At 40.5% G+C, this 25,715-nt stretch overlaps 2 protein-coding genes across 2 annotated transcripts in view; both read right to left on the bottom strand.

The window, feature by feature from the left end:
* Positions 1-340: 340 nt before the first annotated feature.
* On the bottom strand, positions 341-20,430 carry ism2b (isthmin 2b). The gene is made up of 6 exons (XM_041804789.1): positions 19,803-20,430; positions 7,938-8,189; positions 6,542-6,869; positions 4,690-4,827; positions 4,518-4,586; positions 341-3,621 (listed from the first exon to the last, which is right to left on the bottom strand). The coding sequence occupies exons 1-6, from the start codon at positions 19,908-19,910 to the stop codon at positions 3,104-3,106; spliced, it is 1,413 nt and encodes a 470-aa protein (XP_041660723.1). The 5' UTR covers positions 19,911-20,430; the 3' UTR covers positions 341-3,103.
* A 986-nt stretch (positions 20,431-21,416) lies between these two features.
* Positions 21,417-25,715, bottom strand: part of sptlc2b (serine palmitoyltransferase, long chain base subunit 2b) — a 30,522-nt gene continuing 26,223 nt past the window's right edge. The window contains exon 12 of the mRNA XM_041805333.1: positions 21,417-23,679. Within this exon, the coding sequence (XP_041661267.1) occupies positions 23,566-23,679 (114 nt within the window). The 3' untranslated portion in view covers positions 21,417-23,565. The remainder of the gene's footprint in view (positions 23,680-25,715) is intronic.

Here is a 25,715-nt window from a genome sequence, read left to right as displayed (position 1 = left end):
GATGTATCAGCTATATGTTTTAGGTAGGACCATCAGACCTTTGTCAGCTTCAGTCTTTTTTTGTCTAACCTTAATTTTTGAAATGTGTTTTAAGGACTGAGTTTTAGGTCTGAACTACATTATGTATCGATATTGGTGTTGGTTTAACCTTTCACAGCAGATAAATTGGTCACCTGAGAGTTCATTAACTGGGTGGTCCCCAGTTCATTAAAGGCCACATATTTTATCCCTTTAAGACAAGTTTATATTGGTTCAAGAGGACCCCAAAACATGCCTGTGAAGTTTGTTGTTGAAAAAACACTCCTTTATTGGATTTTTGCATGTCTAAAAATCCCTCTGTTTCAGCCCTGCTCAGAACGAGCTGTTTCTGTGTCTGTGGTTTTAAATGTTAATGAGCTGTCTGACTCCGCCCCTCTTGGGAAATATATGTGGCTCTCCTGATCCTCGAGGATCGGGGGGGGGAGGGCGGAGCATTCTACCAAGCGGGGAACCAAACCTGGGGGTGGTGCCTCCCCACATGACATCACGAGAGGAAAATCTGAGAACAGCTTGTTTCAGCACACATTTTCTGAAAGGAGAGAGGGGGAGGGAATGGTTGGATTTTTCTGATTCTTGGGGGGACTGTGTAGGCCAGGGGCACATATTTTTGTTAGAAAAGCCTGAAAAAGTGTATTTTCCATGATATGTGACCTTTAACACATGAATGGTCAACAGAGGCTATATATTCCAACGTTGGCCCCAGTCACATTAGAACTGAAAGAATAAAGAGTTGAAACGTCTTCAAGAACCTCACTCAAGTCAAGTTGCCCGCCTTGACAAAGATTTGGATAATCATGATCTGGATGAATGAGAGCCTACATAGACAAATAGCTATGTGGAGTTGTGCTGTAAGCCATTATCTTGGATGTAGCTATATCAAACTTCAACCACTTTTCTTTATAAAAACAAAAGAAAAGAGCCAGACTGAAAGCTTCTTTTGGCAGAGGAAATGTTTGTGCATATCTGCTGATAGGCTTTGCCAAGAAATTTACCCATTGATAACCTCAGATGTTCATAAACAATGGCAGTGCTTGCATGTATAGCTCCGGTTAGCATTGGAGCTGCGCATGTCTCCTCATTTTGTCTCGTTGCTCTGATTGGCCTGTCATGAAGGTGATCATTTGTCCAGTCCCCTTCTGAGATTTTTTGGAATGACCTGCCCTTCCCAAACTTGTTGTATGGGAGGTTTCGCAGGTGAATGGGAAACTGAAACCGTCTATCTGGCATGTCAGGTTAGTTTTGGCAGAAAGAAATTTATAAATATCTGCATATCAGATATTGTTAAAAATCTAATATCATGCATCCCTAATAATATCTTGTCAATGATCAAAAATCTTCAAAAATGGGGTAACACTAGGGATGAGTACATAATCTGTGGATTTTCACAGGGAATAGAATGATAATCAATCTGGAAGCAAGTTCCATGAATTTTCAGGTAAATGAGTAAAAAAAAAAACAGCATCACCAATCTTCCTGATCCTGATGCGCAATATTTGTTTATTCTAAGAATAATCTTTTAGTGCTTGGCACACTTTTGGTCCTCTCATTGCACACTACACACCAGGAACAAAGTTAAAGTTGTCATTATTTGTCGTCTGGGCGGGATCACTCACATTTTTTAAATTAGTTAAGATTTTAAAAACTGTAAGTGTGTGCCGGGTTTAGGCATTTTTAATCTTTCTACCACACAGGGTGAAATACTTGGATAGTTTAAATGGTGACTACTGCCATGTCATGTTCCCTTTCCTCTAATGGAAGGGTTAAATGCAACAAATACACAATCTAGGTAATGTTTATGTAAGTAGGAAATGTCCCTTCCATCCAGTCCAGTTCAGTCAATAAACCCAAAGACCCTACAACTGCTTAAACAGCAATAACATCTCTCTACAAACACAATCAACAGCAAGTTTTAAGGGATTCCTTTGCTTTCAAGAAGCATTATCTTTTCATTAATTCCAATCTGGACCACACATCCCATTCTGTAATCTTATCTTTGCCCCATTACACTTTGTTCTAGTTCAAATAGAGCTCCACTGTCGAGGTAAATGAATGAATTTTTCACTGTTGGTTAGTCCCCCTGAGAACATAATAGAGACACATCTATGACCACAACCTACTCACTGTACTGTACTGTACTGTAGGGGTTCATTTTAGCTTACAGTAGAGACTAAGGAGGCTGGATTTACAGAGGAACCAACAGCTTGATTTGAACTCTTTGGCACCCAGATCATACATCTTCATGTGAGGAAATACATGAAATCAATCTGTGTGACAAGACATTTGAAAGCAAATGTAATGTTCCTTTAACGCTCCTTCTTCAGGGCTTTGTTTTATAATTGTAGCTTAATAAGCTTAACAGCACCTCACCTCTTTGTAAAATCCCAAGTATTCTAAAATAAGTTAGTGTAGTGACTGAAAAGAGGGTTACTGTTACTGCATGTGGTGTCTATTTAGTTTATTTATGTCCTGTTGTCTTGTTCTCCATAACACCTTTGTAAAACCTGAAGGATTTTATAGTGTAGCAGCATAGTTTAGATACTCATTTGTTGGACTCTTCCCGTGCATGTGTTTCATCAATAAAACCAGCCCACATTCATACAAATGTTAGGAGCACAATCAGGATGTTTACCATTGGCTATTATTGTCAATCACAATCACTCGATGACACCATCAAGAAAGCCAGTAGGTAGACATCACACTTACACACACCCAGGAGAGTGAACCAAATATAGAGACAGAGAGCTTGATGTCATGCCAGATGTGAAACAGGTTGGCAAGCGCTGGGAAAACGCAGCATTTCTTAATCCATTCTTTAAATACAGTTCTTTCAGTGGAGCCTGAAATCAGGATACCATGCCGAATCCTAACCTGGGACAGCCACACTTCACTATCATTCCTCAAGCCCATGAACTTTCCAATCACAAACGCACATCTCCTCTAAGTCAAGCCGTGGTGCATGGTTGAAATGTTACACTTTATGACTTTTAAGGTTGGAAGTCCATGCTCAGATTAGGATTGGGCCCTATGACTCTCAGAGTGAAGTGGTAGTTTTGGCTGTAGTCTCTCAGTACTCCCTGGCCTCTTCCAGTTCATTCATGAACACATCTTCATGAGGGTTTTCTGGGCAGCTCAGTCCATTGTTGGGCGGCCGCACTGCATGGAAGCGACTCCAGTCCCCCTTGCACAGGATCCATGGCAGCACATCCACTTTGAAGTGCAGCTCAGGTGAGAACTCAGTGCTGATCAGGTTTGGCGTGCCTGCGCCTTTACCCCGAGTGATCAGCCGCCCGCCAACGCCGTAACAGCAGTGCTGCGCTGCAAGAGTAGATGAGTCACTGGAAAGTGTTGATCGTATGCAGCTACGCGCTGATGGTTTGTAGATGTCCAAGCGCTCCTTGGGGCCACTGGCATCACGCCAGCGGAACTGCCGTCCATGAGTCTCATCGTAGATGCTGACCACAGTGTACGCCACCTCAGAGGGGTAGGAGCAGGGGCAGCTGGGCAGCTCAGACAACACCTGGTGGAGGTACCTCTGCAAGAACTCACTCTTACAGTTGAGCCACTTTTCACAGCTGTCCACATCTGTTGGAGAGAGGATTGTTATCAAACATTGTTGCATGCTACAGTTTGTGGCATAATTGAAGCACTACTAGTAGAATGGGGAGATTTAAGTCTGGAGCCAAATCTAAATCCTATCCCTGATATGCTTCATCATTTAACATAAAAAGTGAAATGAAACAGTTAAGTATGAGCAAGACAAAATCTATGTTTTGTTATGACAGCCTGTCAGTTACCATAAGATCTGGAATATACTGTAACTGCACCTGGTATATAGGCTGTAGGCTGTATTTTGGAATCTCCTTGGAGGGAAAGGTTTAAACTGTCCTCCTGTGAGGTGATTTAAATTTCATTCAGCAAATTCCACAACATTCAGTTTCTGTGCAGCTCTTTTAGTACCATCTGTTATGGAGTTTGCACATGTACTAGCTCCAGTATGGTGGTAGAGCTCTTCGCCTCTGCTGTGAAACAGACTGAGCATGAATCTCTCTCATTTGCTACATTATCTGCTCTGTCTCAAGGTCCAGTTTACAAAGTGTATTGCTCTAGTCATCTTCAAGCACCAACACTCTGATTAACTTAGTGCAGTCTACTCTTGTTTTATATCTGAATGTGGAGATAAGCTGTCAGTCCCTCCTCTCTCTCTCTCTCTCTCTGCTGCATGGAGCAACCAAGGCACAGTTCTTGTGTTAAATAGGGCTAATCAGGGCCCCTCTTCAATCTGGCCTTTCCCAAAATCCCTAACAATGTGTGGGTATTTATTTTGTTAGCTGTGACAAACCAAGCATGTTTCAGTTACTCAGAATATCTTATGTATATGAAGATCAAAGTGGCCATGTTAGTTTTTTACTTTTTGGCATCTGGCCCTCAGGGAAAACATCTGGACAGAGTGATAGTAAACTTCCTTAATAAAAACTCACCTGTCCCAAACGGCTCTGTACCATTCTCCATCTCAAAAGGAAATGGCTCAACCACTGTGTTGACCTCACCTGTAAAGATGAGAGTGAGACATTGGTGGTAGCTACATAACATAACTACAAAACATAAAAATAGTCTGGCCTTTTTATTTCTTACATGCAAATATTATCTTACCAGGACAAGGCTCCAAATCACACTTGGAGGCTTCTGTCAGAGTGCATGAGTAGCCACAGGACTTTGTCCTCTTCCTCTCACCATGACCGCATGTCACTGAGCACGGAGACCAAGGTGTCCACTCATCTGGCTCTTTCTCTGCAGAAACATAACAAAAATTAACACGATTAAGGAGCAGTGGATCAATACTACCTCTGTACTATTTAGAGAGTTCATCAAATTTCAATAAGTGCTTTTTTAAGTGGGTAACAAACAGATAAAACAAAAATATTTCACACATATTCAAAAAGATAATGGTAAGCATCTCCCACTGACATTACAAAGCAGAAGTGCACAAAAATAATCTACACTATTATGCACTGAAGTGAACTCAACTTGTACCTAAAAAGCCCTTTTTCAGGATGTAAATGGAATTTTCTCCTGGTTGAACCTTTCCCATGAAAACCCGTATTCTTTTTAAGCTGACTTCAGTAAAATTAGAGAGCGGGAGGCTAAGCTGTGGCTGTCCGCCTCCGCACCAAGCTTCCTTGTGGTGTTAATAACACTGAAAACAAGTCCTTCTTGATTAAAGGCGAGGTGGGTGCAGAAATACCAGCTTGGGTGTAGCGAGCACCCAATTTGACTTTGTGGGCGCTGCCAACTCGCCATGTGGCCATACGGGAATGAGGTCTCAGGAGAGCTCTAATTACAGAAGAAGCTAAGGCAGACATCCTTGATTTATGTTGAGTGAGTCTTTAGATGTGACCACTTTACAGGCATTGTTGCCTTTTGCTGGCTTTATACAGACAGTCATTATAGTGGTATAACAGATTAAGTAACAAGGTTAAAGAGTTCAACCTTGTCAAGTCAAGAGACACCTGTTAGCACATTTTATGACCGCAATTCACCAACCTTAAGACACACGAGAAAAACAAACAGATCAATCATGCTCAGATTAGTGTCTGTGAGAAATGTCTCTAGAATGAAAGCTTGAGTTTGTGGTGAACCAATGACAGCGCTATGATCTACAGTAGGCCTCACACAAACTAATCTAACCACTGCCAAGCCCATCAAACTTTCTTTTTCTTCCTCCTTTGCATCCCCATTCTCCATCACTCATTATGCATACCTCTCTTTCTCTTATTATTTATTACACCAGAGAATAAGAGGTTTGTGCAAGCTGAGACAATTTTTTCCCACTGGAGGTAGGTGGATTCAACAGGGGGAAAGAGCTGTTAAAGTTATGCAGAGCCCCAGAAGCCCCCTGAAATTCTTGAACTGGCTCAAAAAGGCCGAGCCGCAGAGGGCAGTGAGGGCCGTCAGGGTCTGGGGGGGCCCATGGGGAAGGATGAAAGGGCTGGCCGAATGGCCCCTGTCATTCTGTGTTCCCAATCTGCCCTCTAATTGTCCACAAGCAGAGGGATGTTTTGTCCCAGCGAACAGTGCCGGCCTCACGCTGCCATTAGCGAGCGCATCGGACCCATCTTCAAAAGACAGGCCTCTGCGACCAGCACGACCAGTGTCGACTTCAAAGCGCACACAACCCGCGATGTCCTGATGGTCGAGTGCTCATGCTGTCTCGCATGCTGGCATCGTTTGGCTCTCTCTGACTGTAGAGACAGTTATCATGCAGCCCCCTCTCTCTCTGTCTCTCATTCCAGACTTCTCTGTTGGCTCGCTTCTTTGATGTGATGAATTCAGTGATTGTATTTACACTCTACTGTCCTTTTGAATTATTTCTCTTTCATAAATCCACACGATGAAAATTAGTGATTATTTATGTGCTATTAAATCTTAACCAGCTCGATGTCATATCCAAAAAGCAGCAGGTCTGTGCTAGCAGACAGTGGTTGTACTACTTGGCAGTTCTTACCATAGTAACTCTGCATAGGATCCCAGCCTTCATTCCAGCGTGTATCCCAGTCTGCACCCACCCCACTGGGTAAGGGCTCCTCACTGCCATAATCGAGGGAGTAATCCTCTTCCTCTTCTTCTTCGCCTGTTTCTTCAGCACCTGACCGGCTGCTGCTGTCTTCACTGGAATCTGTATAACTCCAGAAAAGAGGCCAGAAAAGCTTCTTGCCACCCAGCCAATCTACTGTTGAAGACGGGGAAGAGGATGAGGAGGGCAGCCACTCTTTTTCATTGGCCAGGTCCATCTCTACTTCCATCTGAGGGTCATCCACCACCTCAATGGTTACCTGTGAAGGATCAGAAAGAATCCATATCAAGTTTAAGTAACAAATCCTTGCTTAATGAAAGAAAAACAGACATACAAGTTATTTAACCATGTTTGCCTTGACATGATAGCAGTCCTCTTGATAAAATACTTTATTCTTGGGAAATTAATTCCCTCAAATTTGAGGAAAAGCTTCTTAAAGCATGCAGGAGTGCTCACCGGATGCAAGTCAGCCATCCAGATGTAAGCACAAGCATTCAGCCAACTAAATGATCATCTCCGAGAGAGAATGTGAGCATTTATTCTGGATAAGTACCTCTCATTACCTTGGTGTGACTCATCCGAGATGCTATAGTTTCTTCTAAGTACCCGCTTCAGCTAATGTGAATAAAAGGACAGAGGAAATCTTTTTTGTAGCTGTTGCCAAATTAAAGTGAGGAAAGATGTATGATTGAATGCACTTCCATTTGTCTTCGCTGAATATACACTCAGGGCAAAGTCTTTTAACTGGGTTACGGTACATCTGGTTTGAACACTTCATGAGAACTCATCAGAAATGTCATCGTCTCTGTTCTTGAAGTCGACATAGGCATCATTACGTCCCTCTAACCACATCCTGATTACACTGACCAGAGCTGGAGAGCATAACTGCCATGAGATAAGTTAAACAGAACAAGTTTTTGATCTTTTGGGCCAATTTAGAGGGAGATGATGAGGACTTAATGGCTAACACTTATAAATACAGAGTCTGTTTTTCTTTATTACTCTTTAATTAAATAGTAGCATGAAAACACACAGGTCTCTAAGATTAGACCGCGAGATTGTTGATTTTGTTAAACATTAGGGAAATAAATCATTTCACCAAATGAAAAAAAAAAAATCCTGCCACTGGTTGCATGAATGGTTTTAATTTAATGCAAAATTTACCGTCTTTGGTTACTGTTTGGATACAAAAGACAAACTGAATTAACTAATCTAAGCGTCATTAGAGCTTAAATTAGAAACATTACTTCTTATTCTATTTATTGCAACAATTACAGACCTTACAGACTAAATTTCCGACATCCATGACTGCCATCTCCAAACTGACCTGTATGTTAGGGTTCTGAGAGTTGATATCACCATTGGCCAGATCTGGGAAGTTCTTGAGATCAAGAATGAAGGGTTTGGTCTCCTCTTCAGGCTCTGGCTGTGGGAGAACACCGACGGAGCGATGCTGGGGGTGGGACCACCGCCTCTGGTGGCTGTGGGGATCAGGCAGGAGACTCTGGACCTGGTTCTGCTGCTCCAAAGCCTCAGGGGTGTACTGGACCCCACTGCTGTGGACCTGGTGGCCATGACCCTGTGGGCACAAGATGAAGAGGCAAGATAAAGATTGCTATAGACCTCAAACTTTGTCTGGAGTTTGTCCATCACAATAACACAAGATTTCTAAACTTTGATAAGATACTAGTAAAAATCAAACAACACTGATACCTGATTTGATAACATGGCAGCAAAAACAACACGACCTAGGCTTCCAATAATGGGTCATTTATTTTCTTGACTGCCAAAAACTGAAGCAAACTTCTGCAAAGTGTAAAAATGCACAATACATTGACAACATTACCAAATGTGTTCAGCATAATCTCTTCTGCTCTATTACATAGCCTACATAAATGTCACTAAAACACCAAAAGGACTTCAGAAACATTAGTATTTGCTGACTGTGTATTTGAATATAACACCACTGATTTTTAAAGCTTCTGTACTTCATATACTATTAGTTTGCCCCCATTTCTCAGTCAGACCTGTTACCTCATCTGTGCAACAATTCAGCAGCTCATCTACCTTATTGTACAGCAAGTGTTACTTTTATTAATTAATTTGTGATTTTTATCTATCCATGGCTTTAAACCCTTCTTTCTCCTTGCATATAGGGATACTAGGAAAGTAAGAGGGTTATTGCATGTTATCAGCTGTCTTTAGTGTGCACATGTCAGTAGACTTCATCCAATCTGATTAGGGCTGCAAAATATTTGGAGAAAACTAAAACATTTTGACATTTCTTTTGCTATATGTAGTGCAGTTTTAAAAGTAACTGAAATTCCAACCAGATGATGCATAAAAATATGTATAATATGCATTTACAACACATGTGCAGTGACAAAACGGGTATTAAAATGTGCATTAGCTTGAACACAGTTTCTGTGTGTATCTACTGCAGAGTTTCACACAATATTTGTGTTTGCAACATATCCATACTAAAGCTCAATAAACCCAAAAAAGCATTTATGTTCACCAATAAAATGGCAACAATAATGGCAATTTAAGGGGTTCTGATAGCTAGTGGTTCCTTTATCAGACTGCCACCCACATCTCCATCCAACATTTAAAAGTGTGTATGCTTTTGTGAGAAATGTTTGCCTTTCTGAGGTAATTTTAAAGCCCTTTTATTCTATCAGACAGGCCATGAGAAGAGGACTGAAGAAAAACCGCAAATACAAGAGAGAATGATGAAACATGCTCCAAATAGCACAAGGATAAAAACTCAATCCTCCGATAAGTAGCCAAGGACTGAAGCTCTTGCACACAGGCACCAGCTTTACCACATGAAGCAAACCCATGCCTGAAATTTTATCTTTTTAATTTTTTGATTTCTTTATAGTGTGATTATTTCAGGCTTTAGTTAAGGATGCACAATATTGGATTTTTGCTGATATTACATCACGCCACTAACTTCAAACTCACTTAAGCCAATGCTAATGCATACACACCTCTTTTTCATATCTTCTGATACCAATATTTAAATTTTTCTGCTGATATCTGCTGATACCAATATAATGCTGATAATACCTTGCATTTCTGTTTATAGTAAAAGCCAATATTGTGTTAATGATAACACTGTGATTTCCTATGTGTCCCTACAATAGATCATTTAAAAACATTTTAAAATAAGTGGTAAATGTATAACTGCTTATACAATATTACTGCTGTGTACACGATTGTAGGCCATGGAGAAAAAGACACATGGGACACATTGTTTACCTGACATAGCATTTAAGGCTGTTTAACAGGTGAAAAGTATTACAGGTGAGTAACAAAACTACTCTATTGATGCAACAAAGAGAAACATGATGACGCAGATGGCTTAGTTGTTTAAGGCATGCCCGTGTGTACAGGCGGCCCATATTTATTGTATCTTTGTCAAAAGAAGTGATATTGCATCGTAATGTGATGAAACTGATGACTTGCATCCCAAACATGTACATAGAATATATAACTGATGTATATCCCCATGATACATGGGAAGTGAGATATGAGACACAGAGTCCATCAGTACAGCATGCATGTGTGGACACCAACATTATTAATGTCAAGTACTAGGGATGCATGATGTTATCAGTATCATATCAGTAGTGGAGGATATTAGCTTTGAAAGTTAATTACAGGTATCGGGGGCTATTGAAATTTTTGCTGTTATATACAACAGATACACTGACTGTATATATTGGCTGAGAAAATCAGCTGTATGTACAAACACGTTTGTGAAGTTTCAGACAGGATCATTGGACCATTGTCAGCTTAACTCTTTTTCTTCATTCATCCTCAGTCCCTAAACTTTAAGGTGTGTTTTAAGGACTGATCCACATTCATATATATTGGTATCAATATAATTATTGGCTAAAATAAATGTAAAAAAAAATGGGCATATTGGATATCAGCAATATCCAATAAATGGCATCACTTTAAAGAAAAACTAAGACAACAGGAACACATTCAAATGCCAGAATCTACTTGAGGCCTAATAACAAAGACAGGATCTATCACCAATGGCTCATTGATGAGTATAAAAACAATCAGTACTCTGTTTCCAGGAAGAAACCTTGAAACCATGTAAGCACTTTGCAGCCCGGTCAGCAATTCCAAAAAGCCCCTGAGGCATCCATCTAACCGGCCAAGTGACCAACCAGCCTTCGTTCATTTCATTCTTTTTTTTTTCCCACAACAGTCATGGCATCCAGGCTGTGGACAAAGAGGGGCCTGTGCCAGAGAGATCCTCTTTTAGCTTTAATGAGAGGGCCTGGGAGGCGTGGGACCCCTGGGCTGGTGCGAGCGTGTCTGAACCTGCTGTGCTGCCGCCACTACGGCCACCACTTAATTTGACCTTTCGTGTTTTACAGTAGTGAGAAGAACAGAGGGAAAAATTGATCCCTGAAGACAATTATGACACTGTAGTTTAGGGAAAGTGCAGATATAGGTACTGTCATTTAAATGTAGTCACTGAGGATGGGTTTTTAGTTTGCATGACTCTATTTTACATCTTTACAGTACATCTCTATTTCATGCACACACAAAAATTAAATTGATCCTTGTCTGCCATTTATTCATGCCTATATCATCCTTAATAAGCTTAATTGGCCCCATTGCATGGCTTGACTGGACCTTGAGAATTGACCTGTGCTAGATTGTGGTCTGCTAAGAGCAAAGCAGTTGTTGTTCGAAGGCTAAAGAGGAGAAGAAATGTCTGATTTAATGACCAGACGGCTGATGATTTATAGTCATGGCCTCTAGAACGGGGCGTACTTTTCACTGACTGCCTGTGATTGTCCCATGAAGAAGTTATGTGGTCGGTCAAACTCAAGCATGTGAACACATTATGGCTGTTTAGAGGAGAAGCCAGTCAAGCATGATAAATGATGGATGAAGAGAAGTTGGCCCCTTCCCCAGATATCTGTAAACTGGTGGTGACAAGCAGATAACCTACTGGGGACATTTTAGCTTTCTCTGTGTAATGGTATCCAAGAAAAATATTGTAAGCAAATAAAGCACATATTTCAAGAACAGTGGCTTTTGCCACATTTTTCGGACAAGGAGAAATAGACTAATTAAAGCAAAGCTGCGGAAAACTCTCAGACAAGATTTAAATCACTCACTAGAGGAATTTAGAGCATGCCATGAATACAGTAATGCATGTTTTTAATGAGTTTACCAACAGATTTTATGTCAGTGTAAATACTTCTAAGGGCTTTGTAAATACAGTTATGATTTTAAAGGATGTTTTTTTTTATCATTCAGCCGGATAAAGTACAAGACAACCTTTAACAGCTATTACAGCTGTGCAATTCCACAACACACACAAACTTTAGGGATGCACCATACTGGATCAGTTGCTCTTTAACATTTTAAAGTTAAAGAGATGATATTTGCTGATTTTCACAGCCACAATATCAGTTGTAAATATCAGCAGAAAGTTTTATATTTGCCAATACCAATAATTGCCTTTTAAGCTAATATTGGCAGATACCGATATCAGGCCAGTTGTATCGTGCATCCCTTATAAACTACTCAGACAACACATTGCTGGTTAAAGTTTTTTTATGTCAATAATCCCTGATTAAGGTGCAAATTTTTGATTTGATATTTGATGATTTAGTATCATAGCAAACTGAGTATATTTAAATTTGAGTTAGTCAAGAAATCTTGATCTTTTACACAGCTGACTTGGACTAAAATTTATTGTTGCATTTTATTTTGTAGCCTGAATATATGCAGAAAATCTGACAACACGCTGATACCAGGGATGCACAGACGCATTGCTTTAACACTGGTATTGACCAGTAACAGCCCTTTCTACAAACATCCGCCATCAACAATTAATGTGAGCATAATCTGATGTCAGTAACAGATGTTTATCTATCGTGTTGTATCAATGTATTGCTTGCATGAAGCACACCTGACTGATGATTTAGAAGAGATTTAGTATTGGACAGAAATGTGACTGGCTGGATACACTCTGATCTGTTTTCATAGTCTGATGTGACAGAAAATGATAGCATTGTGGGAGCACTGTGGGAGCATAAGGTGATCCTGGAGATTGTAACAACAATGTTACAGGTGAGAACGGGGTAGGTTTAGCCAGCAGGAGAATGCTGCACATGGAGCTTCACCTGTAACATCCCACAATACAAAAATGCACTGTGACTGAACAGACAGGGACACCAAATATCACACCATTGCGGACCATTGTGGATGTAAGATGTAAAGATGGTGGAGCTTTGTTCCAATTAAATGTACTTTAAAAACACCCATAGGCTATCCTCCCCATCACCCATGATAATCAAAATAACATTTTCACAAATCCAGAGGGACATTTATTCATTTTAAAAGGTAAAACAATCTATTTTTAGCTGATTTCCTAAAAACTCATATGAATGTTGTACTGTAACCAGGGCTGAACGATGTGGGAAAATAATCTAATCCCCCAAATATTTCAATTTGATATGCAGTTATTTCTCGAGTTCCACATCTTTTGTATTTTCCAATAAACACAAGCACTAGATTATTCTATATTATAACCAACACAATCTAAGACTAAACCAGGATTGAACAATTTTGAAAAAAAGTTGTAATTGTGATTATTTTGACTCCTATTGCAGTGTATATGAATTGTTTTATTAAAGGGAGTGATCATTTTGGTGTCCTTTTTTTATTTATTAAGAAAAACCCACAAAAATGAAGCATGATATGTAATTTATAACAATCTCTAATGCAAAAATAGTTTTAAACTGCTATTTTGACACAAATTTCAGGTTAAAGAAATATTGCACCTTCTGTGATTTGAAAATTACAGCAGGCCATATTGTGATTTCATCTAATTTTCGATTAATTGCCCAGCCCTACTGTAAACTGAGAACTATCAACTTTCCCTGTGTACATGTCGCTCTATCATGTGGCATAGACACAGGCTAGCATCCAATTCCATGCTAGCTAACTCAATCATTAGCTTACATTATGTTTTAGCAAGGAATTAAACAGTACCACAGAGTGATGCTAGCATCCAACCAATTTCTTGCTAACACAACCAGTAAGTTATTTTTATATTAGCTAGCTATTATGTAATATGACTGAAAGAAATATTTCAGAATTCAGCCACCTCCTATCTAAAAGCATCATAAGCAGTGGTGTAGTGCAGGGTATGTGTAGGTATATAGACAATATCCATTTTTTTTAGTTCTAGTTTTTAAATAGAGTACACCCAGTGAAGAGTATTTAAATCAAGTATGCCCACTTTTACACGCACCACTACACCACTGAGCATAATCTAGAAGTGGCTAACACTAAAGGGCTGCACACTGTCAGCTCACACGGTGCAACTTAACCTTGCATGACACATGACCAACTAGGAATGGGCGGTAATACGGTAATACCATATAGTACCGAGGTATCAAAAAATAGCCACAGTATTGCTTCAATTACCATCATTAAGAAGGGGCCATGTAAGGAGTGCATAAATAAATGTAATCCTGCTTATAATTTCATTTCAATTTAGCAAATGATGAAGGTGTTCAGAGCTATACTGGCGTATTTAAACTGGTGCACTGCGTACAACGGCGAGACTCCCTGGCACAGCGCTGGCACAGCAGTGTGCTCCTCTCTATAGTCAAAGTGTTTAAGTGCACTGCTGGCTGTGATGTGATCCACGGTATCGTGGGGATCAAAAAACTTTAATTCTTCTTTCTGTGTGTAGATCAGTGATGAGAAATGTTACAGTTTAGGTTATTAATAACCACAGGTGCTGCGTGCTGCAGCAGCAAAGTCGAGCTTAATTCCCCCATCAACAGATTTTAAAAACGTCTGAACGTCTAACCCTTTTTTGGAAAATGTAGATGAAGTTTACCTATGTTGGTAAGTTATTTAAAGTTCTAAAGTAGTCTGTAACTTTTTATAAGCTTCCTATAAAGTGAAGTCGCAGCATGACGGAGCTCACCAGGCTGCACAACACAGATATAAGGCCGATCTTTATCTGCTTTGAAGCACACAGGACATTGCTTCACATTTGTAGATACTGAATAATGATAGATGTGGATTATTATTTTATCTTTGTACAGTAAGGTAAAGAGATCCGCTAACTTATTACGCACAGAGGCAGGATGGAGAGAGAGCAAAAAAAGAGACGAGGGATGATTTGATCCTGATGCACTCCACTCTGTGGACTCCACTCTGCTTACCTGTAAGGTGTGAAAACAAAGGCTTCAACTTTAAGTCACTTCCAGCGAGGAGTGAGCAGTAAAACCATATCCCAGGGTATTAATAAATAGCACGGTAGGGCTTTCATTACAGTCATGAAGACAGTACTGCGTAAAAAGCGCACGTTTATAAAAACTGTCTTGAGAGTGTATGTCTATTCCAATAGTAGCACCACTGTGTGTGTGTGTGAAGATGCTTTAAAAGTGATGACAGAACTTCTATTAATGATGTTGGGCCAATTTGGCCATTGCCAAACGTGCGCATACATACAAGCGCATATAAACTTGTGCTCCATGGCCTGGCACAGCGCTGCATGGCACCACGGTCTTCGGTAAAGGCAAACTGTTAAATGTGCACCCCTGGCTGTACTGTGATCCATGACAATGTGAGTTTAGATGTACTTTAATCCTCCTTTCTGAGTGTAGATAAAAATCATGAAGTCTATTAACCTGCTGCATTCTGCTGCAGCAGCACCGGTTCTCAAAACGTTCAAATGGTAATACCGCGGTACTGCAGTATAGTGGTAATACCGTATACCCCAGTAAAATTTGGGGAGGGTATGACGGTGTTAAAAAATGGATACCGCCCAATCCTATGATTAACACATGGTTTATGTGCTCACACTGTACGATCTGATGATTGGCCTCAACCTGAGCCCTCAGACTTTGCAAGTGAAGTTGGTACTACAGACTGAGACAAATTATGAGGTTTTCTTTGAAGAGCCTCACAAATAGATGTCAAAGTCAGATCTGTTGTCTTGTTTATGCAGCTCAAATGGCTACAAACAGCGAAACAAATGCTCCTGTCATCTCTGTCACACATAGCATCACCAGCGAACACTGGTACCTAAATAATAACAAACACTGTTTCAGCTAAGTGCTGGGAATTCTCTCTGGATCCGTATCATTACAACTCAGGAATAAGAGCTGATTCTTTCAGCTAACAACAACACTTCATCTGGCTCTAAAAAAATCAGTTTTTCACTGGGCAGCAGCTTTACTTGTTGCCTGTGGAGTAAAGATCACCCCTTTAGTCTGAGCTGAGTCTAATAACAACTACTAGGGGAATAAAGGTCTCTCACCGTTGACATAAAAGAGCCGGCTCTTAGACTAGACCCATTCATGAATGACAGATCATCACTGTCAGCTGGAGGCCTATTTCCTGCTTATTTAAATATTCTGCTAGTTAGTATCTTTCATGACAAGAGGGTAAACCACATCAAACAGGTATGCCTGCTGTTGTCATGATAATTTAAGATGCTGTTTGACAGTTTACAAGGGAAAAAATGCCCCAAAGTTGGGAATCTGCTTGTGGCTCTGCTCTCACTGTGTGAGAATGGCTCAAAAATGTGTGCCTGAATCAGCTGTAAATTGCAGTGTGTGTTATCAAAGGGTTATCAAATGTTTGTATATAAGTGGTGAAAAGTGGAAAAACGGCTTTAAGTAGCAATAAAAATAAGTTAAAGGTGGCAAAGATGGTCAAAAAGTGGAAAAATCATGGCAAAAAATAAGTGAAAAGTGACTAAAATGGGCAAAAAAAAAAGGGAACAAGAGGTACGTAATGGCAAAAGGTAGCTTAAATGGTCAAAAAGAAGAGGCAAAAATTTAGGAAAAAAGGAAACAAGTGGTATTGATGGCAAAAGGTAGCTTATTTGGCCGAAAAGTGGCCAAACAATGGTAAATGAAGGGCAAAAATGGGATAAAAATGGCAAAAATGAGGAAAACCTGGCAAAAAGAAGTTGCAAAATGGCCAAAAAAAGGAAAAAGGGGTGTTTAATGGCAAAAGATAGCTTAAATGGGTGAAAAGTGGCAAAAATGTTGAAAATGGCAAGGTTTCCTAGGGGAATAATATTTAAAATTAAGAAAGTAAAGAGCCCAGTTAAAAAAAAACTGTCTCTATTGTGAACTTAACACAATTTTAAGGCCCCATGCTTGAACTCCTTTAAGAATCTCCTAATGTCTGGTGTCTAGTGTCACATTTTAATGCTCCTTCATGATGCTCTACTTTACCTAGCCCTGCCCTGGACTGCATCATTGTTAAATCTGTCCTGCAGTGACAATATTCACTTATACATGCTCTAACACCTAAAAGACTGACACAGACAGAGTCACGAGAAAGGCCACATAGTTTCACACCCTCCTCATCTTGTCCTGTTACACATCTGGATCCTGTATTCTTTCGCCCTGTATATCACTCTCCTCCTCCTTTCTTCCTCCCCCTCGTTCTCTCTGATCCTGCTCTCCTCCTCTCTGTAGAGGGGCTCCTCTGATCAAAGGCTCAGAGGATGATGGCATGCGGTGTGTTTAACGGTGAGACTATCTGGATGCAGTGGGGGACCTCAGCCTGGGCTGGAAAGTGCTTCACTCTTCTCAGAAAAACATTAAATCAAACCTTTTGGCTAAACACTGAGTCGTCCTAGCATTGGACGGAAAAAGTGGATCTATTCAGGCTGCAGTTGATGCTACTGCTGACGGTGACACACATTCAGGTTGCGAAATGGGGGTTTGGAGTCTGGTTGGGGGCAGCAGGGGCTGAGGTGAGGGGCAGGGATGGGATCCGGTGGGGCTGGGGGGCAGGCTGGGAAGGCTGGCGGTGTGGCAGCTCTGATTTATGCAGCCGCAGATATCAAAGGCCATTGCACTTGGCTGTTTCCAAACCATTACAGAAGAACAATAAACTATAGACGCTCTTTGATCGCCGCCTTTTGCGAATGGAAACGGGACAACAAATGCATGCCTGGTGGAATCAGGGTGAGGTTGTGGAGGTTGGAGGTGGGAGGTACATAACAGTTAGGGCAAACAGGTCATGATATTTGGAAAGGAGGCCACTTCAACACAAGCCCTCCTCCTCTTTTTCTTTGCTGAGAGATGGGGGTTAAACCAAAAACAGGAAATTCCACATTAACACAAAAAAAGAGCCAATGTAAACAATCAGATGAATGACACTTGACCCCATCTCCAGCATGAGAGATGCCGAGGGCTTGCCTTATTCTGGTTACATAAGCATCTCGTTACTGGGCACCCGCTTTACTGAGCCTCCCCTCCTCCTCCTCCTCCTTCCTCTCTTCCTCTGCTAATCTCTTCTCTTCATCCAGCACTTACGGACACGCATCCAGCAGGTCGCAGGCGAAAGTGCAGAGTCAACAACTGCAGCCCTTTTTGGTGAATGAAATGAACAATCACACAAACCACAGTGAGATGTTTTTCTTTCTTCTTGTCACTAATCACTCCCTTCTCTCGTCTCCCTCCCTCTTTTACCTCCCCGTCTCTCTCTCTTTGCTTTGACATCAATCAGACGGATGATGAGAGAGAGTCCCGACAGGGCATCCATGGGAGGCCACACAAGACGGAGAGTTCAAAGGCAAAAACTGAACCCTGACACAAATGCACACAAACAGACTTTGATATCCAAATATGTCTGTGCGTAACACAAACACTGGAGTACACACATCACATACTGCACAGCTAGTGTGTATGTGTAAGGATTTATTACAGCCCAGCTATGGCAAAACTTTACTATACATGGAGAGTCTAGAGCAGCAAAAGGGTGTAACATGTACTTAGAAGTAGGGATGCACGATATTTTCGGCACCGGTCAACAGGTAATAGTTAAGAAAGTGAATAATTGGTATCCTTAAGTGTAACAACTTCGGAAGAGATTTACAACCGATAATACTCTGCCTATATCAGCTGTAAATATTGGCTGTATGATCTAAGTCAGCTGAAGTCTTTTACTTTATTTATCATCATTCCTTACACTTTAAAATGGGTTTTAAGGGCTGAAATGTATTGATTTGTTCATCCTTAAGCTTTGAATTATGTGTTTTAGGTCTGAACTAGAGCTGAACAACTTGGTAAATAATTAAATGCGATTCTTTAATTATCCCCAGTGTTGAGATTGTGATCTAAAATGTGATTATTTATCAAAATAATGAGTTTTAAAAGTTAAATGAGACATTTAGGAGGAGTGGTGGACGGAGACGCTGACCTGGACTAACTGAGCGTTAAAGTGGAAATAAGACATGCAGTTAATCGCGATTAAAAAATTAGTGCACTTATTATGGATCTGGATCAATCACTACTAACTTGATTAATCTTGACATTAATTTGTAAATATCGGCATATCAGATGTCGGCAAAATCCAATATCTACTTATAAAAAATATTATCATGAAATTAGATCATTATAATCACTTAATATCCATTGAAAAAGAAATTTTTGGACAAAATACATCAAAAAGTGACTTTTCAAGTCATTCTTGTAGCATTGTGAAGCAGACATAGTTTATTGTATGTGTTTAGTCTTGCTCTTATGTCTAATATTTACATTTTTCTTATTTGTTTTTATTTTTCGTAATAAAGATCCATTTTCATTTAAATAATAGTTTACATTGTTAAAAATTACAAAACGACAATGACCGTTGTTCCCTGTGACCCAGTAAAAATTAAGCTAACATATAGGCTAACAGCAGACAACAGCAGGGATATTTCGCTTATTTTCGACTTGCAAAGCAAAACCTTTGGGGGTTTTATGCCATATTTCTTTTATAATATGAATATTACCATTAAGCTAAATATTCTAGTCCATTTTATGCAAGTTTTAGCTTTATTTCAAATTTGACATTTTGCAACAGTTAGCATAGATGTTGCTAGCTAAGAAATGTGCAGATTAAGTAAGTTGTGTCCAGGACAGGTGTCATTTTAATATTTAAAGTTTCTTTTATAAATCATTTTTGGTTAACTTTAAAAGCCAAAAAACAAACATATACTTGTTATCTTAAATCAAATTAAGATAACAAATTTTAAAATAGAAATATAATGGCATATCTAGCAGGTGTTCTGTTCTTGTTTTGATGTACATCTACTAGCTACAGAAATTAGATTTTAGAGCCTTGTACTTGGCTTTTTAGTGCACTTAAACTACACATAGCTCAAAAAGGAACTTACCTTATGGCCAACATGCCTGTGCCTGGTTGGAAACCCTGTCCCCAAACTAAGGAGCGTCGACCAAATCACAAGCAGCATCTGAAATCTCACCGCGACCTCTCGACGCATCTTCAAAACTTCCTGTCAGGATTTGTTAAAGTACTTCGGAGGCTTTTCTCCCTAAATAAGCTTGTCGGTTCCGAAGACGTGACTTTTTCCAGCTCTTCAGCAACTTTGACTCAGTACAGATGAAGTTTCAGGCCTCGTCAGTCTCGAAGTGTCGCACTTTATGAAGATGCGCACCAGCGTCCAGAGGTATCCCGCGCGCTATCCATATCTGGCACCAGCGCCTCGCGCAGCAACTGTCAGTCCGTGTGGCGGCTCGAGCTCAGCGCCTCTCTTCCCCATAAAAACCACAGTTGGAGGAGCTTTAAGTACCAGAAAGAAGTCAAATACCCCACGCAGAATCTCCCCGTCCGCACCGGCGCTCGCTTATTCAACTACTTTAAACTGTGAGTCATTCCTTCGTGGGTGGGTGGCTGTTTTCTTCCAATACATTGACATCTGGAGCTCATAGTAAACTGCGCGTCTTTGCTATCTGTCTGAAGCGTTAATCCATTATCCAGCTGAAGTTCATCCACCGGTTCGAGTTGATGTGTGCGTGCATTTGTGTGCGTACAGCCCAGCCAACCGGTTTCGGTAAACTCGTCTTTTACGCACGCATTCAGGAGGTTGGCGCTTCAGAAGTTGGGGGTGGGAGGCTTATTGCTCACAGCTGTGAGGAGGGGGGGCGCGTGGGGCCATTGGGGTTCCTGATAAGGTACACGGTTTAGTTTACATAGAAACTACAAAGGGCTACATGGGCAGGACATGAAGAGAACATTTAGTCAGTCACAGAGGAAAGAACATTTAATAAAAGCATGCTCGAGTGCAAAGGTGTATCATGTACCTTTTTTTATCCAACATTTCTACTATTCTAACACATTTTCAAGCAGTGGGTCTCAGCTGGTCAAACTGCAGGACCCATCATAGCCTCCTTGATGACAAATCACGTCTCAAAATTTTGAACCATTCATGAGTATTTAGAGAAGCATGTCGCAGTTTTGTCCCGGATGAATAGATAACGTAACAAAGTAGGCATGTTTAAAAGGCACATAATTACAGAAATGATTTGAGAACATGCATCCTTACTTTTATACTACTTCCTTTCACATGAAATTGTGTAGATTTTGACAGATAATAATTTGACATCTCCAGAAAACAACCAAAATTTACTTGTAATCAGGGCAAAACAGAATTTGACAGAGTATATTGGTGCATGTCTGCTCAGGGCTTCCATACATTTTTCCCAGGCACGCATTCCTGACCCACTTTTGGGCACCGACCCAGCTGACACCCACCACTCCATCGGATTATCTTTGTCATAAACATAAAAAACAAATTTGTATCTCATCCCACTTGTCTGCAGTTTTACATACCCACAGTAGTGGATGACTGACAAGAGAGGAATGCTGAGTAAAGGCAGGATATGAGGGATCTCTTTTGAAAACCTTCGGACATGTTAGTAATGAGCCTTTAAGACTGACTACATTGTGTTTGAGCCTGCTGTAAATAAACACAAACCAAACCCAGGACTTGATACAAAGAAAGTGATTTAATCAGCACTGTTTCCAACAGCATGGTCAACAAACATCACGGCTTTACAAACTCCTCTAAGTGGTTTATCTTCAACCCAAACACAACCCCAAGGGCAAAAACAACTGATAGGCAAGTTTCCCAATGGTCACTGCAGGTCAGTCTGCAGGTGTGTGATGCATGTTAGCTGGAAAATGTCACAATACATTAAAGAGCTTCAAGCAGTAAGACACGTCAGTGATCTTTTAACTTTTAATTCCTCAGTTTCAGTGGGGGAAAACCTGGCTGAGAGAAATGGTTATGTTGCTGTTTGCAATTACATTTCTGCCTCCATAGACAGAAATGTAAAAGCTCAACATACTGTGCCGGGCTGCAGACAGCTTCAGAGGAAACTTTGACGAAATGTTTTATGTCAGAGTGTGTTTCTGAAGAGTGCAATTCCAGATCATAGTCATGTGTTCCACCTTTTACATTATATTTATTAAAAGCAAATGCATTATGGAGTTGTTCAAGCCATTTTTTGCACAACAAAAGAAACAAAATAGGAATGACTCACTCAAAGACAACTTCTAATGAATATACAGTTAAAAGGACCCAGAAAGTTATCCTTCTGTGCTAAAAAGAAAAATAATATAAATAAAAATATCTCTTAACTGGAGCTGAGTTGAATCACTCTGATGAACATTTAAAGGAATGGTCATGATGCCAGACCGTAGCCAGCTTTCTGACTGACTCTGACATTGACATAGCCTCTAATTCACATCATTAAGTGATAATTAGCCTATAAACAAACAGGTGTTTGAGTGCAGCATGTAGGCCCCCTTTAGGGTAACCCTGCACAGAAAAGTTGGACATAAACAACAAAACAAAGGAAACAGTTTGATATGGAATGTCATTCCAGACCACAGATGATAAATAAAGGAAAAAAAAACAAAACACAATGACATTTAAGCATATCCAAACAAATCTTGCTAATTTATTTCAGTGACTACGTCATCTGTGCATTTAAGATGCCTGTCAGTAGTGCGGGCACTGAAGTTAAGACGTGTTTAAGTAGTCAGATAAAATGCACACCTTCCGTTTGGAGCTGCCTTCCAGAAAATATTTATAAAAATAACAAAGCTGAGAGATGACGGTTTAAATAAATAAAGCTGTCTGTATATCAGATGAGCATGGGAGCGTCATCGTCATACATACAGATCTAAGGTACAGCGTGTCATCGTGCTCAGAGATCGTGTCGACGCTGATTCACATGAAAGCACTTGAGTGAGAGCGATTTAGCGTGTGAAGGGAGGAAATATTACACGTGGAGCTCATTAGCTTATAGAAATGTTAAAGACACTAGGCTCAAGTTTTTGAGTGCAGGTGTAAACAGTAAATAAGGCTGAATAATATTTTCTAGAAAATAAGCAGTAAAAAATATTCCTTAAGTCTTGCTCCCTGGGATTCTTTCCCCGTAAAAGTCTTCTTTTTCAACATCTGCTTTGCATTTTAAGAGAACAGGTAGAAAACATATCTATACACATACAGTATATCCTTTGGTTAGGGAAAGAACCCGTTATTATTCTCTACTTTCTATTCAAGTAAAAGTGATTAGAAAGACAAGCCATCAGATAAATACATGTGGAGTGAACATGCTGATGTTACTCCTCTCTTTCAGGTTTGGGATGCTACCCTAAGGCAGTATTACAAACTTCAGGATAAATATTATTTACATATATCATTTTTTCCTCTTGCGTTCGTCATAGCTATGATCAGATTTCTTTTCTCTAAGCTCATGAGGAGAAACTCTGGCAAGAATCTGTCTACTTTGCTCTTGGTTGTTTCGAATAACAAAGAAACTTCACGTTGTTGTTATTATTGCACAAATAAGATACACATTCGATGTGCTCACAGAAATAAGACGTAGACAGATGCAGTCACAATAAGTTAGGACACATTTGTAACATCAGACACATACATGGAGATGAGGGTGATTCTGGTCATGTCCCATAATGCACTGAGGCTAACCAGTAAAGACTTTAGGTCCACTTGGATCCGACGAGATGAAATATGATGGAGAGAGTGGCTCAGAGGAAAAAAAAAGGGATACATAAGACAAGAAAAGGTACAGAAAGGGAGGGGTAGTGAGGAGGGGGGCTAAATGGGCTTAGTCCTGCAGCAGACTCTCTTCAGACATCCACCCCAGAGAGGGAAGAGGCTGCTCACGTCTGGAGTACTTCAACTGCAGCAGATCGCCCACTTCACTGATGGCTGCCAGCGCCTGGCGAAAGAACAGGAAGACAGCTATTAATCTGAAGCCAAAATTATTTATGTCAATCAAAATAATGAAGACAGCCAGACGACCAGAAAACCCCAAAGATGAGTAGATTACACACAAAGCAGGACTTGAAAGAGCATTGCTTTTTAAGGTGACAAATGAAGTGATAAGCTTTAATCACGTGTGGATTTTCAAACACTTAACATGACAGAAATCTCCCTGCATGAACCACAACTGAACACAAACTCCCTCCGCTTCTTTTCACCAGAGACTGTATCAGCATTGCAACACTGTAGAGCACCTGGAAACAATTTACCTTCCTCCTGACCTTTTTTTTTTTCTCTGATTCCATGCTTGGAGAAATAGCGAGGGCTGGCTTTTCCAAAGACGGAAAAAGCGGCTCCACGAAGTGCTCTACAAAGGCAGACCGATGCCCTTTAAATGGACTATTACAAACGGTGTTGACGTGCTCCTCAGGAAGATGAATGAAGTGTCTTTGGAGAGATGAAGCGGCTCAAATAAAAGTCTCCGTCTAAGCCCCGTTGTAATACTTCAAGACAGCTTGGCTTTTCAACTTGTTTTATAATAAAGGACATATTGGGAGCTTTATTATTCAACCAGCACACTAACATTGTGACTCCACAGACAGGCACACTCAACAGCTGAGAAAGGCCTGTAAGGCTGAATCTGCATCATATGAGCTGGATCACCAGATGTGTTCCTCTTTACATTTTGATAAATACAGCAACATGAGCCAATGTTGGCATTTTCACCTCATCTAACCCAGCACTGACAGAGATGATCAACTTGCATGTATAGAACAGCTTTAAAGTGAATTTCAGACAAAAGTTTTTGCCCCACCTCATGTGAAACTAACACAATGCGTTAAAGAAGAGAGAGGCCCATTATCACTAGTCTTTTGGGAAAATAATCCGTATTAAAGAGTAATTAACCCTCCTGACTGCTTTTTTCCAGAAGATGGCCTATACCTATACATGGGGATTTAGTAGTACTGTTAATCAATAAGGATCCAATCTTGACATTTCAACACAAAGTATTTAAATTCTGCGTTTTGTAATAAATAGTGCATAGCGACTGCCTCCTACAGATTTGAAACAATCAACTACAACCGAACATTTCTACAAAATTCTACTGTCTAATCTGGTGCTCCGTGACATACATGGTGCCTGTCGTCCCCACAGAGATCAACAGTATCCACCCCCTTTTTTCCCCCAATTATCAACACCACTCCTAACAGTTCACAACTGAAATTCAGAAACCTGCCCCACCAGTTGGACTCTTACACAAATCCCTCGTGATGGATATGTGTCACATCCATCTGGGCAATCGCCCACTGAAAGTGTCTGGGAAGGGCAGAACCTTTGAAAAAAATCTTGGCAAGTGACTGGATGATGGCTCTGTCTCTCATTTATTCAGGGCCAATAAGAGCGACAAAGCATATGACCTTTTAGGCATGTACAAATCTGAAATGAACTTGGCATAGAGCCGCTACGGTTGCTTGAGCCAGCTGGTTAATCACTTCTGCAGAAGCAGGTTAAGAGAAGAGCAAAAATCTTTTCTGGCAAGACTGTGTTCCAGTTCTGATAAAACTGCCGCTGTGGCTACAGCAAAGCTAACCACTCCATCTGTAGCCATTGTATCCCAGCTTACTTAACTCCACCTGTAACCTGTAACTAAACTCACACACAAGCCGGTCACGAGTAGGGCAAAACATCTCGGCCATGTGAAACTTTCAGTGTAGTTCTTTGTGCTTCTTATAATAAAGAAATGTGGATGAGTTCTGATAGAAACTGATGCTATACTATAGCTACAGCTGAGCTAATCACTACACCGCCAGTAGCCACTGCAACCAGCTTGCAGCACAACTAAACTCTGCCCCTAGCTACCGCCTCGTTCTCCCCAAATAATACTGATAGGTCTAGTCCATTCTTAGACCTGGCATGATTGTTTCAGATTGGAGCTTTGCAGGATGGTTTTGCCCAAAGACAGACATGCAATCTGGCCAATCCATCTGCTTT

The sequence above is a fragment of the Cheilinus undulatus genome, linkage group 14 (assembly GCF_018320785.1).
Source record: "Cheilinus undulatus linkage group 14, ASM1832078v1, whole genome shotgun sequence".
NCBI classification, from domain to species: domain Eukaryota; kingdom Metazoa; phylum Chordata; class Actinopteri; order Labriformes; family Labridae; genus Cheilinus; species Cheilinus undulatus.
The sequence above is the reverse complement of the archived record's forward strand: the minus strand, read 5'-3'. Positions and strand labels throughout refer to the sequence as shown.